This window comes from Dermacentor variabilis, chromosome 2, assembly GCF_050947875.1.
Source record: "Dermacentor variabilis isolate Ectoservices chromosome 2, ASM5094787v1, whole genome shotgun sequence".
NCBI lineage: Eukaryota > Metazoa > Arthropoda > Arachnida > Ixodida > Ixodidae > Dermacentor > Dermacentor variabilis.
Window position 1 is genome coordinate 117985174 of NC_134569.1, and position 19086 is coordinate 118004259.

The 19086-nt window shown below is 46.9% G+C and overlaps 2 protein-coding genes across 2 annotated transcripts in view; one reads left to right on the top strand and one right to left on the bottom strand.

Moving 5' to 3' along the window:
• The window catches only part of LOC142572598 (uncharacterized), a 291788-nt gene that overhangs the window by 48443 nt on the left and 224259 nt on the right, over nt 1-19086 (bottom strand). The window lies entirely within an intron of this gene.
• Nucleotides 1-19086, top strand: part of LOC142572591 (endochitinase-like) — a 31672-nt gene that overhangs the window by 2607 nt on the left and 9979 nt on the right. Inside the window, exons 3-8 of the mRNA XM_075681811.1 lie at nt 959-1201; nt 2363-2625; nt 3453-3556; nt 4019-4142; nt 6085-6279; nt 6474-6596. Of these exons, the coding sequence (XP_075537926.1) occupies nt 959-1201; nt 2363-2625; nt 3453-3556; nt 4019-4142; nt 6085-6279; nt 6474-6596 (1052 nt within the window). The remainder of the gene's footprint in view (nt 1-958; nt 1202-2362; nt 2626-3452; nt 3557-4018; nt 4143-6084; nt 6280-6473; nt 6597-19086) is intronic.

Below are 19086 nucleotides of genomic sequence, written 5' to 3' on the forward strand. Positions count from 1 at the left end.
GACGGAATTCTCCTCAGCTAGCAAAAGATAAGCAACAGTAATATTGTCGCTTTAATAAAGGAAATTCATGACACTGCAGGAAAATATTACAGTTTAAGAAAGCACCACATAAACTTAAGTAAGGAAATAGTAACAACCTAGACGTGTGTAATCATAATGTGTTAGCCACGATATCATGAATGCTACGGTGTTCAGGCGCTCAGCGCGGCGCCTTAGGTTTCATTGCCGGCCGCACAAGCCAGATTCCCGCGGGTGAGTGTGGGGTGAGTGTGATGAGTGTTTTTTTTTTTCGGGGGGGGGGGGCTGATCTAATATGTGTGCATCTTGGTGGATTAAAGATGAGACAAGAGGCCCCTTCTATTGTCTCTACACTAACAATGACACTGACTACCTACGACGCTCCTATCGCTAACGAAAGCATTACTACTGCGTGTGCAGCGAGATATAATATGGCGTCACTTTATACACAACTGTTCGACATTGCTAGAAAAAAAACAACGATATGTCATACGGGACAGGTAACATTTAGTCTCTAAGAATAAATTGAAAACTTGATCCGTCTAGATTATGTAGCGCCTAAATAAAAGAAACTGCACAACTACGCATAGACAATTCTCGCTATATGAGAAAACAACAACTTTTCAGTGCAGTTAAGCTATCGTAGCATGTAAAGCGCTTCAACTCGCTTCGGTAGGTAAGCATTATTGTAGCAAAGTAGGAAACTATTGGGCGATTTCGTGAACATTTACTTTCAAAACAGCGCTATAGGGACTACCGACGCGGTAAGACATGTACCTTTCTTGGGTGCTTCTTCCATTGTCTTTCGTCTTTTCACACTGTTTCAAAAATGAAAATCGTTGTATTCGTGAAAGGTCACAGGCCACAAGGTGTTCTTGCGCCTCATCCTGTGGTTCTTGAAGCAGTTCAACAGTCAGTCGTAACATTCGGGTTTCTGCAGCAACCGACGATGGCGCCAGCCTCCGAACTCCGAGACAAAACGGCGGCAGTAGCAGCAGGCAGCACCCAGGACGCATCGTTTGCTACTACAGTGCTTGGGCGCTGTACCGACCGGAACCTATGAACTACGACATCGAGGACATACCCTTGGACAAGTGCACGCACCTCATCTACGCATTCGTCGGCCTTAGCAACCAGACGTGGGAGCTTTTCAGCATTGACCCGGAGTATGACTTCAACAAAGGTCAGCCATAGGGACGCAGCTCGTGACTACACATTATGTGAGTGTGTTTCGAGAACGCGTCATAACATCTGTTTCATTGCGTTTCACGTCGCACCTGACATGATAACAGGTGCGCAATTACCACGTGACGGGATTCGCAACAGCCGTGCGAAAAATCCCGAGCGCAAAAATTTGGCAAGCACAACTGCAGGTGACGTCTACGTAATGTTAAACATTCCTAATTTGTAGTGAACAGTTGTAGTGAACAGTTGACCAGTCCCAACATATGAAGTCGCCCCTGTGGAACATAACTTCAGACTGCACTATCACCGGCATCATCCCACCAAAAGGTGGAGATGTGCCTCCCGCCAACGAAAGAAGTGGCTGCACTGAAAGAGAAGACTGCTTCGCGTTAAAGTTCCCCTAATCCTCCCAGTTAATTTTTTGTATTTCTCTCCCCGCTTATATAAGTCAGTTAGTTAGTTCATTAGTTAGCTAAGCGTACTGAAATAGGTATCTCGGGACGGGGCGAGTTCAATTTTAACTGCTCTTCACCCTTTCACGGATATTTGGACATAAAAAACATAGTTATCGCTCCCTTCAGCGATACGCTCATTAATAAAACGACTTCAATAACAGTGAATCTTCGACACTGCGATCACGTTGTTTCTTGTTCGAAGCTCATTTGGCCTCCAGTTCACTCCAGCTTATAGGCATAATCATTAAAAAGGAAAGCGTATATTTACCTAAGTATAAGTACGTTACACGTAATCAACCAGAACAGATCTTACGTAGTGTTAGCGTAGCGCATAGCAAGTTGCTTACTTGCTACTGTAAGAGTAATGCGTGGCATTGACATGCCGCACTGTTGCAAGGCTGCTAACCTTGCCCAGTTCTTAGATGTATGCTAATCGGATTTGCGACCACTAATGCTGCGTCTTACAGCCCCTTCCTGTTTTCTTCTCTTCTCGGGCGGCATTTCTCTTATCAACATCACCGCGACTGAAGCCTTCGTAGGTTTCCCTCCAAGAATTATTGACCCACCAGCAGAGTTGAAAACCCCAGCCATTATTGATTGTGTTGCGCTATTAGTCGCACCATTGCAAATGCAAACAGGGAGCGGCACGCAACGTCAAAGTCGAGTGATCCAATCGCACTTGTGTGTTTTCCCATGATACCCAGGCGGATACCGGCGGTTCACAGCGCTGCACAAAAAGAACCCGCAACTGAAGACTCTTCTGGCGGTTGGTGGCTGGGCCGAAGGAGGCAAGAAGTATTCGGAGATGGTCAGCACCACTGGTCGGCGGCACACGTTCATCAATAGCGCGCTCAAGTGGGTGCAGACGTACGGTTTCGACGGCTTTGACCTTGACTGGGAATACCCGGGCGCCTATGACCGTGGCGGGGCATACTCGGACAAGGCCAACTTCCTCCTGCTGGTCAAGGTACAAGCTCAGCCCTGCGCCACCATTAATCTCTGAGCGCATAAATGGTGCATTGTCAGAGTTCACCTTTGTGGTGAACTAGTAGCTCACGCATCACCTTCAGCGCTTGCCGAGCCCCGTTAATCACAGTAAAATGAAACAGAAAAAATCTGTATTGAACTAATGAGGGAAAGACCTTAACGAAAGAAGGAAAGTAATGTACAATAATATCAGCGGTTGCCCCTGTTGTTCATGACAATAATAACTGTTACGATGATGACTGTGCTTGCTCATAACTGGAGAAAAAGTTTGAAACAGCCTGAAAAAGAAGTATTATAGCTACAATGTGACACAGTCCACACCAACTCATCACCAGTCATTCAGTTCTTATGGAAAAATTAAGAGCCCATAAAGCAAAGGCCATTGCCCAATTGCTGTGAATTAATGGCGAAAGTCGAAATCACGTACGACAAGCCCATCACTGTCCTTGACGTCAACAGGTGACCTTCATAATGAAATGCCCTCAGACAACATTGAAGGCCGTAGAACCACGGTCATATAAATTCTTAGTTAAATTTAGCTATAACTTTCCTTAGATGTTGTGCTAGGGCTTAATGCGTCTGCGGTGTCCTGCTTTCTTTTTCCAAGAACAAACTTAAGCAAGAGATATTACATTCATCTCACTACTGTCTTCACCTCGCAGATGTCGCTTTACCTTGTGTTTCCTTATTCACATTCTAGGATTACTTTTTTAAAGCTGGCTACAGCGAAATACTTCATGAATCGATTGTACATACTTTGCTTTCAATCATCTTGCCAGCATACCCTGTTCTGTTTATTTCTTTCAGGAACTAAGGTCTGTTTTCGACCAATACAAGTTGCTACTGACAGCTGCTGTGCCGGTTGCAAAGTTCCGTCTGCAAGAAGGCTACGAAGTGGCAGAGCTTGGGGAGTAAGCATTTATTTCTTACCATCCTTATGAGCTCACCGTTCCAGCAAAAGACTCTTTCTTATGTCATCCTGCTCTTGTTTTGAGAGCATACCTGTTGGACTTCATTTACTGAATGAATCAATTCCGGGTTTTAAGTGCCAAAACCGCGATTTGATTATGAGGCAGGCCGTAGTGTGGGACTGAGCATTCGTTTTGACCTTTATTATTATTACTTAATTTTTATCTTTAACGTGCCCCTAATGCATCAGAGAAGGGAGTTCTCGCACTTCGCCGTGGCCGGGATTTGATCCCGCGACCTCATGCTCTGCAGCGCAACACCATAGCCGCTAAGCCACCGCGGCGGGCCTGACTTTATTCGTCATCTGTTCTAATTTTATTTTTAGTCACCCGTATGGTGGCCCTCTTTCTTAGTGTATTCTAAGCAAACAATGTATTAAGCCATCACTTTTAACTTCTTTCCAGGCTTCTGGACTGGATAAATGTAATGACTTACGATCTACGTGGAAACTGGGCCGGATTTACGGATGTCCATAGTCCTCTATTCAGAAGATCGTTCGATGAGTGGGCTTATGAAAAACTCAATGTGGTAAGTATTCTTCTATGGAGCCACAAGTGTTTTATTTCATTTGACTCAACTAAGCCAAGCTCCTTTAACTTACATTTTATCAGACGACCTGGACCCGTATGCACAAAAAGCTCTTCCAGTAGAATTGTTCGTAAAAGAAAATTTCAGCCAATCCTAATGCTCGACATATTATTAACGAAATTAATCGTCCAGAAACAAAGAACGCTTACGAGTGACAACGTCTGTGAATTCAGCCCCTGATTCTTCGCATTCCCGAAGCGTTGTTCGGTGTTTCTATCTGGAGAAAAAACCTCATGCTCTAACCTACAGCCCTGTCAGAGCACGACAGTGCCAGCCAGTAGTTATTGCGCATGAGGCTCACTTGTCTGTCCTCAGTTTGTTTCAGTTTCTAATGGCGGCTCAAGTAGTGACCGCTCCAGTGCAATGTCAGTCGTTTCTGTGCGTAAAGATGAAAAAAAAACACTGAAATCCTAAGGGTGGCAATGAATCCGACATTCTTAATATTCACTTTTGCCCTCAAACTTTCATTGTAACTCGCAAAATATCTTGTTTCCCGAAATTGATTGAACGTGCTTGGATCTCCTGCCTTTGCCGCAGAAGGAACAAGGAACAAAAATTGTTCTTTATTTCGCCTCAGTCTGAGAAGCCCTGCAACATCATTTGACACCCTTCCAGTATCTTCCAATATTAAGTGAACATATTTGCGTCAAGGATATCACAACGAAATTACTAAAGACGCGATAGTGTGAGCTTTTCTCAGTGGAAGAACAGAGCAATTTAAAAGTCGCATAATAGGAAATCAAAGGTAGCGCTACATGTAAGTGAATGCTACATGGGTGTGGCCTACAAAGTAGACACACCTAGTACATTTAACTGTGCACTCTAGCAAGCCAAACATCGTCTCACCAACGTTCTGGCACCTCACTGAGGTTGCTGCATTTTGCGTATTGTATATGCTCGTGTAATGCCGATGCTTTGCAGTTTGTACGAAAAAAATTATCAAAACATGTATTTCAGATATTTCCACTGTAATGGCCACCCCCGCAATACAGGTATATCTCAAGGATAAGCGCCATCTTTGGTAGCACCAAGATTTTCCCTGAAGTTCGCACTGTGGACCAGTAGGCATGTTTATTACAGGCGCGTTTTGATGTGTTCATCCTGTCTTTGTCAGCAAGCATGAGTCGATACAATAATTTCATTTATGACAACGAGTACTAACTTACGCATCTATGTGTGAAAAATGTTTTGTAGTTTTCCCACGAATCAAGCGCACGAGCTTCTTTTTTGGAAAACCCTGAAAAAATGTGATGCTATACAAAAGCCTATAACAGATAATTAAAGGATTGATTTGGTCACTCGCCATGAAAAATGAACCGCAATATAAACAAATTTTGTTTTTGAAAATGCATTGAAAGACTTTTTTAAGTGTATGGCAATTCTCATAAAAATTGAAAAAAGAAACTTCTGCAACTGTACATATAATAAACGTAACTTTGATCAACACTGGTGCAAAAACAAACTTCCAGAGCTGCAGGAGCATTAATTATTGTTACACTGCAACTTCCGAGCGAACGTCACCGCAGCGGTCACGCCGAAAGAGCGTCCGGATGTAGGAGCCCTGTTGGCTCTTTCACTGGGGTTTCCTGAGTGGGTGAAGATGGTGAATGGCACCGTGGGTCGCGCGCACGAAGACGCCAAGGCAAAGAAATTGAATCGGACCATAACAAAGGGCGCTGTCCCCGGCGCTATAGAGCTTAAATCATGAAACAATTTGTTGATGACCGTGTCCACTCATTGAAGGATGCGCATGACAAGCTGACGTCGTCGCCAGTGCCGCTATAGTTGGCCTCGCTATAATCAAAGCTGTCTATGTTTTAGTACCAAAAGAAAGAGCTCTTCATTCTTCAACCAAGGATTGTTTGTATCATCGATATTACAGCACGATGGACTCCAGCTGTGGATGAGCCTGGGAGCTCCGAGAGAGAAACTGGTTGTTGGCGTTCCCTTCTATGGCAGGACTTACACGTTGAGCGAGAAGTCGAATACGGGGCTCAGGGCTTACATCAACAAAGAAAAGAATGGCGGAATCCCCGGACCATACACGAACGCCACTGGCTTTCTTGCCTACTACGAGGTACGTAACAGACGTTTCTGTGCAACTCATTGCAAATTTTTTTATGAATTCTAATGAGCTTTTGTGGACACTTTGACGAGAGCAACGTAGTTGAGTCACAGCACGTGTGCCCTCATCTTTTGGCAAGAACTAGAAAAAAAAACAATATTTAATAGTAAAAAACTCATGCATAGCTTGCATCCTGTGCTTCACAGATCTGTCCACACGTGAACTCTGGAACATGGACGAAGAAGTTTGACGACGTTGGCAAGTGCCCATACGCCTATTACGACAACCAGTGGATCGGCTACGAGGATCCTGAGAGTATTTCTATAAAGGTATGACCAACCGATGCCGTCATATTTTGATGGACATCTAACAGAGGAAGGGTCTACAGATGCCAAGATGAATTTACTTTCCCAGAGAAACAGTATACGCTTACGCCAGAGCTATTTGTATCGACACCGTTTTGAATTTCTAGGTAGTGGTTGCATACTCAGAATTGTAAGTTAGGGTGACATAGTTGTAAGCTACAAGTTTTGACAAGGGTCGCAGAGCACTTGCCGGTCATGTCTAATGTTATTATTACGTGTGGAGAATGTCCATCACAACATTCAAGATGCATGGCATGGTCATGATGTTGAGGCCTCCTACCGCAATTTCACCTCTTTCTCATAAACGTGAGAACCCCCCCGTCTGCCTTGATGTTTAAAGGGGCCCCGAGCCACTTCTTATCGAAGTCGAGAAATGCATTTGAAGTTAAAATAGACTATTTCAGAAATACTTTCCCGCAGAACAGTACATAAATATGTTCAGAAGAAGCGGACTTATTGAGAATCAAAGGTAGCGTACGATCCCGTTCGCTGTCCTCCCGTTCCTTTTTCAATGTCTTGCACTGCGACGGCTACACTGGAGCGGGGCGGGCTTAGCATGTTCCGCCGACTGAACGTCACTGTGGCGCGCAGGTCATTGTTGATTTTGTATGTTCACGTAGACGCCACTACTTCCGATCTTGGCCGCCTGCGATGCGCCAAACGTAGACAAACACGGTTGACCTCAGCCAACGGACTATGTAGCAGACTGCAGCTACACCCAAACGTAGCGCGCATGCAAAGCTTCTGCTTTGTGCACGACAGGGCTTGTGTGCACGCTCGTACTCATATGCTCCAGTCTGACCGTGCTACGGGGTGCGGACCGGCTTCCCGCACCAGCTTCACTGACGGCCCAACTTGCGTATTTTGAAGCGCTATCAATATATCAAAACGAAATGGTCTGCCAAGGCGTCTAACCAGCAGCGGCCAAGAGTGAGCTCGCGCTGGCAAACGTTCGTGTGGTGTGACCTTAAGCTTCGTGCGGTTCAAGGGTAGCTAAGCGTCAAAATCTAGTCGAAATTAGCGGCACCCAACGGCTAGGACACCGACAACCAGGGTCTCCAAAGTTTTATTGCTACGCGGGCGGAAGTGCGTAATTATTATCGAAATTGCAAAGCATATTTTCGTTTACTTGAGCCTGTTAATTAAACGGCGTCGATAAACATACACTGTAACAGTACTAAGAAACGCACTGATGCAAGCATCCTTCTTGACTGACGACACCTATTGGCCAAAAGCAGCCGCCCTTGGAAATCGGTTATATTACGAAATAACGCGTCCAGAAAAAAGTGAGGATCAGGCTTTTGTTGATAAGAGAGCGTCTGAAAGAAAGCTAATTCATGCTCCGCATGTGAGCTATACGTGCCCCGCACGCTTGCAAAACTTGGCTGAGTTGTTTACAGCAGCGTATGCTATCCACAGACTCTTCTTTTTGTTTTCACTAAGACCGAGGAATCGTTCAAGACCCCCTTAAACATAGCTCTCGGCTTACGAGATAGGAGGTTCCATAAACAACCTTTGCTGTAACTCGATCTTTTCTCGCTTCTTTTGTCGAAATAAATTGTTCACATGTGCATGAAGTTAAGATTTTCAGTAATGTTATGATTATGAGAAAGCACGATGCATTGCATTCCGAACCACGCTACAAATACTACACCGGCCACATCCTCATCTCCCCAGGCCCGCGTTGAAACTGAGCAAGGTGGCTAAGTGGGGCGGCCCTTTGGTGATTCGTCACAGCAAAATGCTCTCCTGCAGGTTCAGAGTTGCAAATAGGCTACTCATATTTAGTATTATACCCTTAGAATTATTCCTTTTTATTTTCCGAGTAATCACAAGTACCGCCCTCGCTGTATTCTAGCGGTCACATGATATTCGTGAAAATATGCAATGTATTTAAAAGGTATTTAAACATTGGCGACTCTCTCTTCGAAGTGTCTGTCGACTTCAATGGCCCCAGAAAACAGGAAGAATGCAAACATTATACTAATCCACAAAATGGGAGATGTTAGAGAATTGAAAAATTATAGGCCCATTAGCTTACTCCCAGTGTTACATAAAATATTCACCGAGATAATTTCCAATAGAATGAGGGCAACACCAGACTTTGGTCAACCAAGGGAACAGGCTGGCTTCAGGAAGGGATACTCTACAATGGATCACATCCATGTAATTAATCAGGTAATCGAGAAATCCGCAGAGTACAATCAGCCTCCTTATATGGCGTTCACAGATTACGAAAACACATTTGATTCAGTAGAGACACCAGCAGTCATAGAAGTATTAGGTAATCAAGGAGTACAGGACGCTTACGTAAATATTTTGAAAAATATCTATAGAGACTCCACAGCTACATTAGTTCTGCACAAGAATAGTACGAAGATACCTATAAAAAAATGGGGGGGGGTCAGACAAAGAGACAAAATCTCTCAAATGCTATTTACTGCGTGCTTGGAAGAAGTATTCAAGATATTAAACTGGGAAGGCTTAATAGTAAGGATCAACGGTGAATATCTCGGCAACCTTCGATTTGCAGATGAGATTGTCCTGTCCAGCAACACTGGAGACGATTTACAACAAATGATTGAGGACCTTAACAGACAAAGTGCAAGAGTGGGGTTGAAGATTAATATGCGGAACACAAAGATAATCATGAATATTCGGGCAAGGGAACAAGAGTTCAGGATCGTCAATCAGCCTCTAGAGCCTGTGAATGAGTACGTTTACCTAGATCAATTACTCACAGGGAACCCTGAACGTAAGAACGAAATTCGCAAAAGAATAACAATGTGTTGGAGCGCATACGGCGGACATTGTAAGCTCCTGACTGGATGCTTACCATTATCATTGAAAAGGAAGGTTTGCAATCAGTGAATTTTACCGGTGCTAACATATGGGGCAGAAACTTGGAGACTAACGAAGAAGTTTGAGAACAAGTTAAGAACCGCACAAAGAGGGATGGAACGAAGAATGATAGGCATAATGTTAAGAGACATAAGCGCAGAGGTTCGGATCAGAGAGCAAACGGGTATTGCCGACATTCTTATTGACAGGAGAAAAAATGGAGCTAGGCAGGTCATGTAATGCGCAGGGTAGATAACCGGTGTACCCTTAGGGTTACATAATGGGTGCCAAGAAATTTGAAGCGCAATTGAGGACGGCGGTAGGGCGATGGAATTAGGAAATTTGCGGGCGCTAGTATCAATTGGTTGGCGCAGGGCAGGGGTAATTGGAGATCGCAGGGAGGCCTTGGTCCTGCAGTGGATATAAAATAGGCTGGTGATCCCTTTTTTAAAAAGTCTAAGAAAAGTGCAATACTTTGAGTGACACAGAAACACTCCTTAGTTGTGTAAATTTATCCTATTTTCATTAAAAACACAAGAAGTATATGGTATGTTTCGTACCTAAGAGGTTTCTTAAATGTTAGCATGCCTTGCAATCAAATAATGCCGCGCTGAGAAGCAGCCTTACGCCAAGAAATATTTCAATTTTATGGCGTCATGTAAAAAAATAAGCGAAATTATACTTACCCAGAAGAATCTATTTCATATAGCTTCTTTTATAACAGTGTCCCCTGAAACTGACTCTCAAGGATCATTAATAGGGCAAATGGCCATGAAGCTCTTGGTTAAAACATCACTACCCTAAGACCCACATACTAGCGTTTCAGCCTTGAGTTACTTAACTACGGGGCTTTTCTCCCCGCTGATCTAATTTACACATTAAAAAAATGTTGGCCGAATTCACAACGCTTTTTATTCGGAAGTGTATTTTTTTGTCCAGCAGCCTTTGCCAATAATACGTTCAGTAACACGATTGACCAGCATTTTCTCTTACAGGAGTTCTGGCATAAGAACTTTCTTGTGAATACGGGCCCTGTTTCTAATTTCAGCAAGTCGACGCCTGCTTGAATTTAGTCATCATAAGATGAACAGGAAGCATCATGAACGGAAACAGTGCAGACGAATGCAGTAACTGCAAATTCAAAATCACGCGAAGTTTCAGTGACATGTGCGAAGGGGCTGTGCATCACTTTGACCTCAGTCGGGTGTGAACCGGCCGTGGTTGCTCAGTGGCTATGGTGTTGGGCTGCTGAGCACGAAGTCGCGGGATGGAATCCCGGTCACGGCTGCCGCATTTCGATGGGGGCTAAATGCGAAAACGCCCGTGTACTTAGATTTAGGTGCACGTTAAAGAACCCCAGGTGGTCGAAACTTCCGGAGTCCCCCACTACAGCGTGCCTCATAATCAGGAAGTGGTTTTGGCACGTAAAACCCCATAATTTGATTTTTTTTCGGTTGGAGGCTTAATTAAGCATCAAATACCCACTCGTAATTTAGTTTTAACTAATTTATTCCAGAACAATATTTGAGAAGATACATTTAAGAAGATATGTTTACGCCACTTCTTTTCAGCCAACTAAGGAGTTGAGGATGGCTAGAAGGACTCCTCTTAATAGATGTTAGATAGATGATTAAAGAACACTTTATTCACACAGCAAATGAAGACATTAAGTCCAGTTCTATTTTTCTAGCCTAAGCAACGGCGACGTTGATGTAATTGTATTTTTACTGATTTTAAGTATCTCTGATCATTCAGGTAGGTTTCATGCTGAGGAGCTTTTCTCAAATTGCCAGCTTCTTTGTATTACCAAACAATTTAATACCCTCAGAAACCGTTATCGCAATCTTTGACGACAAGTGAAACTCGTGGCACAAGTTTAAAACGCCGACTTCCGGCATGCCGGAATCTCCGCTATAGATTCTGTTTCATTTCAATAAGAACTTACCCATGCACTTGAAGCGCACAATGTGGGCACTTTCGATATAACTTACCTACTTAGTATTCTATTATGCCAAGCTACCAGTTTAACTTCAGGTATTGAATTTTGCTTTAAAGCTGCAAAGGAACCCTTTCTAAAATATTATACCCTTCGTGCTGTATAAAAAATATGAGATCATCCTTGGTACCTTCCGGTGCACTTAGTTTACCATAAAGGTCGTTTACCAAAGATGCCGCTACCACCAATATTTAAAACTGCCAAAGGACTTGCAACTACATATGCTGAACAAGGACTGGGCACAATAAATATATACTTAATGCGAGAGAGAAAAAAACAACCCTCGTTCCACGAAGTGAACTCGTATTTCGCGCGAGCGCACTTACTCTCATTTCTGCCATCACTGTTTATCTAATTGTTCTCTTATTGTTTATCTAATTGTTCTCTTATTGTTTATCTAATTGTTCTCTTATTGTTTATCAAATTGCTTTCTTCAAGTGCCGATGCAGAACTGATTACGTGTTTCTCCGAGCGCCGAATTATGCCGGGCGCTGGATCCATTCGCTCCGAGCCGCGCTACCTGTGCGAGTTGGCACCGCGTCAGCTTTGACGATGACGTCATCCGCAGCACCGCTCACCTATTCTGCTCTAGTTCAACCATGATCCACCGTGACAGCTGCGCAGCTGACGTCATTCTTGGGGCTGTGCAAACTTTTGTCGCCGAGATTCACACACCCGCATCGCGAATATTCAAAGTGGGGGCATGCATCCTCACGCGTAAAAATTACAGCAGAACCCACCTCATGATAGATGTCGGGCGTTAATGCTGCTAGAATTGAAAAATATTTAGTGACCCACCATATTGCCAATGCCGAAAAATGTGTGCAGTCGGGCTACTCTCTTATGATTTCCATTTCACACGCTTCGCCATCCAGTGACGCCGCCGCGAAGTCCGTGCGCGACGAGGGTTCGATTGAGCCGAGCGAAGGAGCAATTTTGCAGGAGCTTTCTTTTTGTCATTGAAAAGCGGCACAAGTCTTGTGGCACATGCCCATTGACCCAAGTTGGTGTCAAAAAGGTTCATTGAAGATCGACACAGACCAAGTCGCATGCACCCAGTGCTCCAAGCAGCTCGCACCAAGAGGTTCCGCGAACAGCGACGCATACTGTTACGACTTTGAGGTGGTCCCGTAGCGCTCGTCACCCGTTTCGTGACAGAGCGTTGGTAGCGAAGACTCCGAGTCAGGCGTCGGTGAGAATAACAAAAGGGACTTTATACACTATATACAGGTCATTATACAGGACATGAAGGGATCGGCACTGGGGCCGAGAGCTCACAGCAAACGCGACTGTTCCCGCACGGCGACGTCCGGCGAAAACGCGTGACATATCTCACTCCAGTCGAGAGCGGCACTCTGCTCCCGGTGGGTCGGCGGATCCGGTTTTCCAGGCGGCGCGCCGCGGCTTATAAGCCCCCAGAAACCATTGTCACTCAAACGGCCCAATACAAAGTGAGCACTCGACGGTCGTCCGTGGGGTCCAACCAGCGACCACGCTGGCCACCCCGTTCAAAGTTGGCGGGCGCGGTGACCTCCAGGGAAGGGGAGGTACGGCGCCGGGCTGTCTGGCACTTGGCGACACGTTTGAACATGTTGCCCGCCGATGCTTCTCCGGAGGACACCACTGCCTGACGGCTCAGCATCTTGACTTGTCAAGGGAGAATTAGGGCGCTGTGCCTTTCGGCGCAGCCCCGGGTTTGTCCAAAGGGCGCTCGCAGGATAAATTCTGCACCTTGCAGATTCGGAATCCGGGCTTGTGGTAATGGCACAACAGCATCCCCGCCCTCAGATAAGGCGCCGGGAAGACGAGCTGCCTCCACGTGGCTCGGATGCCAGGCGCGCACGTTCGTCAGGCTCGTCCAAGTTTACGTCCAGTGTCTGGACGCCAGGTCACTTCACGTGCCCAGGTCCCACTCGCCAGGACAGGAGCTCGGCTCACCGCGTTGTCGCCAAGGCACCTCAACCAGCTCCGCTCGGGTCGTTCCTAAGCCCTTGCTTCTCGCCACTGGTCCCGGTTGGTCGTTCTGCAGCTTGCAAAACCGATCGGCAAAAGGCAACACCCAACACGAACAAGTGCCCTCTGTCTCCCGTCAAACACCAGACAAGGCTATAATCCAAATCAACCTAACTGAATTGCTATCCCCCTTTTTGCTCCCGCTGCAACAAGAGGCAGGTGTACGATCTAGTATACAAGGCTCAAACAACCCTTTTTCAAATGAACAACACACCAAAAGATCAGGAACAATTAATAATCAGCAATAACAATGACAAATAGAATGGTCCCCTTGAAATCACTTGGACCGAAAACATACTACTGAGGAAGCCAATGAGGTCATTCATTTTTCCCCCGATCTCCCTGTGAACAGGACAGGTCGTTGCGAAGCAAGAGAAGGTAAGTAACGAGTAGGAACGAGTAGGCCACTGAAAGAAGCGAGGCCTAGAATGCACGACTTAGAGCGTCAGCGTTCGCGTTCAACCTTCCCTTCTTATAACGGACAACGAGGCTGTGCTGCTGGAGGGTCATGCTCCATCTCAGCAAACGGCCGCTTTTAGAGGACATGCTACTTAACCAAGTTAGAGGGCAATGGTCTGTTTCCACAACAAACTTAGAACCGGAGACATAACAAGCCAGCTTCTGAACGGCCCACACAACGCAGGCGCACTCTTTCTCAGAGGTACTGTATGCCTCTTCTCTACAACTTAGTTTGCGACTTAAATACAAAATTGGTCGTTCATGACCACTAGCATCTTCTTGGCATAGTACCGCTCCCATGCCGCGATCACTCGCGTCGCATTGAATGATGAAACCTTTCGAAAAGTCTGGTGCCGTAAGAACCGGCTTATGGCTTAATGCTCGCTTCAGCATTTGGAACGCATTTTCTTTCTTTGAGTCCCACGTCACCTTAACGGGCTCCGACTTCCGAAGTGCGTCGGTTAGCGGGCTGGCAAGGTCAGAGTAGTCTCTCACATGGTGTTGGTAATATCCAGCTAAACCTAAAAAGGCCCGTATATCCGTCTTCGTGGTTGGCCGGGGATAGTTCAAAATAGCAGCTACCTTGATGTCGGACGGTCTACGCCGGCCGCGCCCCACCACATGGCCCAAATAAATCACTTCACCGCAACCTAGGTGACATTTAGCTGGTTTCACAGTAAGACCTGTCTCTTTCAACCGGCTCAACACGACTCGCAAGTGCTCCAGATGTGATTCCCAAGTGTCCGAAAATATGGCAACATCATCGAGGTACGGCAATGCGAACTCGCCTAAACCATGAAGCACTCTGTCCATCAGGCTAGAGAAACAATACGGCGCGTTTTTGAGGCCAAAGCTCAACATGAGTGGCCGGAACGTTCCAAGCGGGGAAACGAAGGCGGCATAGCGGCTAGCTCGTTCCGTAAGGGGTACTTGCCAATAGCCTCGCACGAGATCCAGGGTAGATATATAATTTGCCTTCGACACTGTCTCTACCCTTTCTTCCAGGTTCGGTATCGGATATGTCTGATCTCGGGTTATCGCGTTCAGACGCCGATAATCGACACATGGCCTAGGATCTTTTCCTGGAGCCTGGACTAGTATCAAGGGCGACGTGTAGTCGCTCTCACTTGGTACTATAACCCCCAAGTCACGCATGCGCTGAATCTCCTCAGCCATGATTTTTTTCTGCACGGGCGAACAACGGTACGGTTTACTGCGGATCGGTTGATCAGAGGTTAACTCGATGTCATGCTCTAGGACCGTTGTTCTTCCGGGACGGTTCGAAAAAACCTCCCTAAACTCTGAAATGATTCCCTTTAAGTCCTCCTTTTGGGCGGCACTTAGACGCGCTTCCAACGTCAGCTGTTCCACCATTAGCTCTAAACCACATACCTTCATATCAGCCGTCGTCAGGATTTCGGCCCCTTCCTCATCGTCAGCATTTATCGTCATGCTTATAATCGCGCGACGCTGAATGTAGGGTTTCATCAAGTTACTGTGGTAAATTTTGTTGTGCCGTTTCCCTAATTTAACTTCGTAGTTGGTATCGGAAAGCTTAGTTACAACCTTTGCGGGCCCCTCCCAGTGAACCTCGAGCTTGTTTTTTTTCGACGGTCGCAGCAACATCACTTGGCTACCTTCTTCGAAGGTGCGTTTTTTTTTGCTGACTTGTCGTAGTATTCCTTTGACAAGGTTTTCGCCGCCTTCATGTGGCTCTCTACAATATCTTTGGTTTTCCCGAGCCTCTGGAGGAGGTCAAGGACGTACGAGACTACATTTGGGTCGTCGTCACTGCCTTCCCAAGACTCTCGCAGCATGCGCAACGGAGTTCTTAGGCTCCGGCCATATACAAGCTCCGCGGGACTAAAGCCGGTGCTCTCATGGGGAGCCGATCTCAAGGCGAACATAGCGGCGGGAATGCAGGCCTCCCAGTCACAGTGACGCTCAAAGCACAGGGCTCTCAATATTCGCTTCAGCACCGAGTGCATACGCTCTACTGGGTTAGATTGCGGGTGATGGATGGAACTGTGCACTACCTTAATGCCGCATCTTTCCAAAAAAGTAGAAGTTAGGCAGCTGGTGAAGACGCTGCCATTGTCGCACTGAATCTCGGAAGGGAACCCGACGCGTGCGAATATTGAGAGCAGAGCGTCCACGACCTGGGAGGAATTTAGCTCCTTAAGAGGTACTGCCTCGGGGAACTTGGTCGCGACACACAGGGCGGTCAGAACATACCTACAACCGTTCGTTGATTCTGGCAGAGGGCCTACAATATCGATTACTAGTCGCCGAAAAGGTTCGGATATGACTGGCACCAACTTCATCGGTGCCTTCCACTTGTCAGTGGATTTGCCGATTCTCTGGCAGGTGTCGCAAGAGCGCACGAATTGTTCGACATCCTTCCAACAATACGGCCAATAAAACTCCTGAGCCATTCTAGCCTTGGTCTTTTTCAAGCCTAGATGCCCTGCCCACGCGTTTTCGTGCGCGAGTTCCAGTAACTGTCGGCGATATTTCCGAGGAATCAGAAGCTGTTCATATTTGCGACCCTGCTTATCCGTGTAGCGGCGGTACAATAAGCCAGACTCCTCGTAAAATGAAACCCTCTTTTTTTTCCCTCCCAGTTTGACGCTCTTCATCAGATCGGCTATTGAACAGTCTTCCTTTTGCTCGCGAATCAGAGTTTCTCTTTCAACTGCAGCTAGCTCCTGCCAGCTGGCGGAAACCGGAGCGAGTATGGAGCCTGCGTCGCCTAACTGCGGCGTCGTGTCCATATCGCGGCTAGCACGGAACGCGTCACTCCCAGTCACTTCCAGGACACGCTCGACCAGGCTAGCCTCCGCGCTCTGCCTCTCCCGTGCCTGCTCGCCACTCAAGTTACCTTGATCAGTCCGTGTGCCGCACCTCTGTTCGCTCACCGACTCAAAGTTAAGTTGCCTCGACAGCTGGCGCGCTTTGGATCGCGTGAGGGCCATGTAAGCCACGTCGGCAAAGAATGATTTGCCCTGATCCTTCAGCAGCTGTTCCGAGCTATCTGAGAAGAGGTAGGAAAAGTGCTCCGGGAGGGCGGCTGACACAGCGGCTTCGGTGTTAAGTTTCCCAAACTCTCCTTCAATGATAACCGTTGCGATCGGTAAACAGACACTCTCCTCCTCGGCCACTTGCCGTATCCTAGCGCACTCTCCCGTAAGATCACTCGAGGAGACGAAAGACGGGTGAACAACGTCCATAGTTGCTGCAGAGTCCCGAAGCGCACGGCACTTCTTACCGTTTATCTTAATTTCCTGCACATAGGGCTCCAATAGACGTATGTTTTTGTGAGTTTCCTGTATTGTTGCAAAAGCAATTCTCTCTGGGCAGCTTGCAGCGATGTGCCCTTGCTTTTTGCAATTGTAGCAGGTTAACGGTTTCCGTTTTTCAAAAGAACGCGTCGTATCGTTTCGCTGTTTCGGACCATCGTCATCATTCTGAGATGCATTCTGTCCTTCCCTTACAGTTTCTTTGGGAAGGGACTCGTCTTCCCGAAACTCGCGACGCGTGATTTGCTTCCGTTCATCGGGCTTCCCGGAAAACCCATCTCTCCTATCTGCTTTTTCTACGCGCACTGCCTTGCTGTGCAAGCTGCGGCGGGTGTAATACTCTTCCGCTAACTCTGCTGCCTTGTTTAGCTTAACCTCCTTTAGCCTATCTTGCAGCCAGAGCCGGACATCCTCATCAATGCAACGGTAGAACTGCTCCAACGCGATGCATTCGACAATTTTGTCGCGGTCGTCGTAAACCTCTTCGCCCTTCAGCCATTCCACCAAGTCGGCTTTTAGACGAAACGCGAAGTCAACATTCGACTCCTTGCCCTTTTTTGCATACCGGAACCTCTGCCGGAAAGCTTCGGGCGACAATTTGTACTTCCGCAGTAGCGCTTCCTTCACATCACTGTAGCTCTCAAACGCCTCTTTCGATAAGCAAGTTATTACGTCTGATGCCTCCCCAGGAAGCAAGGCTAACAGATTCTGTGCCCAGAGGGATCGCTCAATGCTATTCCGTTCGCACACGTGCTCAAATTTCACGAGGTATTTGGCCATATCCTCTCCGACGACAAAGGGTGGAAGTTGATCGCGTATTCTTGGAACATTAGAAGTGAGACCAGGCGCGGGCGAGTTATTTCGGATCTCCAACTCTTTCATTTTAAGCTCGTGCTCGCGACGTTATCTCTCTCTCCTCTCCTCCCTTTCCTCCTCGCGACGTTCCTTTTCTTTCCTTTCCTGCTCGCAACGTTCCTTCTCCTCCCTTTCCCGACGTTCATTGATACCCGCCAAGGCTTCTGCGGCTTCCTCAGCCGTTACGTCCCCAGTCCTCATGACCTCAAGGATCGCATTCTTTCTTTTGGTTAAGCCCAACTCAATGCCCAACTCCTCACAAATTTCGAGAAGTTCCTTCACCTTGTACTTCTCCATCGTTCACACTGTCCTCCTGCTGTTTACCCTTTTTGAATATACCTGCCGTACGCTACTATAATGCTACTAGTAAGACATATGTAAGTATTTCACACACTGCCCTGTTTACCCCCTCAGCATCCCTTGGTTTTCAAAACACTCTTACTAGGCTTGAAACACACAAGGTTATCACAATGCAACACCAAATCCTTCCCTAAGCTACTATAACCTGTGTCAGAGAAAGTCTGGTGTTTGAGGTAAACTTCAGGCACTCACCGCGCCGAGGTAGCTGATGCCGGTCAATCCCGTAGCTGCCATCCACTGTTACGACTTTGAGGTGGTCCCGTAGCGCTCGTCACCCGTTTCGTGACAGAGCGTTGGTAGCGAAGACTCCGAGTCAGGCGTCGGTGAGAATAACAAAAGGGACTTTATACACTATATACAGGTCATTATACAGGACATGAAGGGATCGGCACTGGGGCCGAGAGCTCACAGCAAACGCGACTGTTCCCGCACGGCGACGTCCGGCGAAAACGCGTGACACATCTCACTCCAGTCGAGAGCGGCACTCTGCTCCCGGTGGGTCGGCGGATCCGGTTTTCCAGGCGGCGCGCCGCGGCTTATAAGCCCCCAGAAACCATTGTCACTCAAACGGCCCAATACAAAGTGAGCACTCGACGGTCGTCCGTGGGGTCCAACCAGCGACCACGCTGGC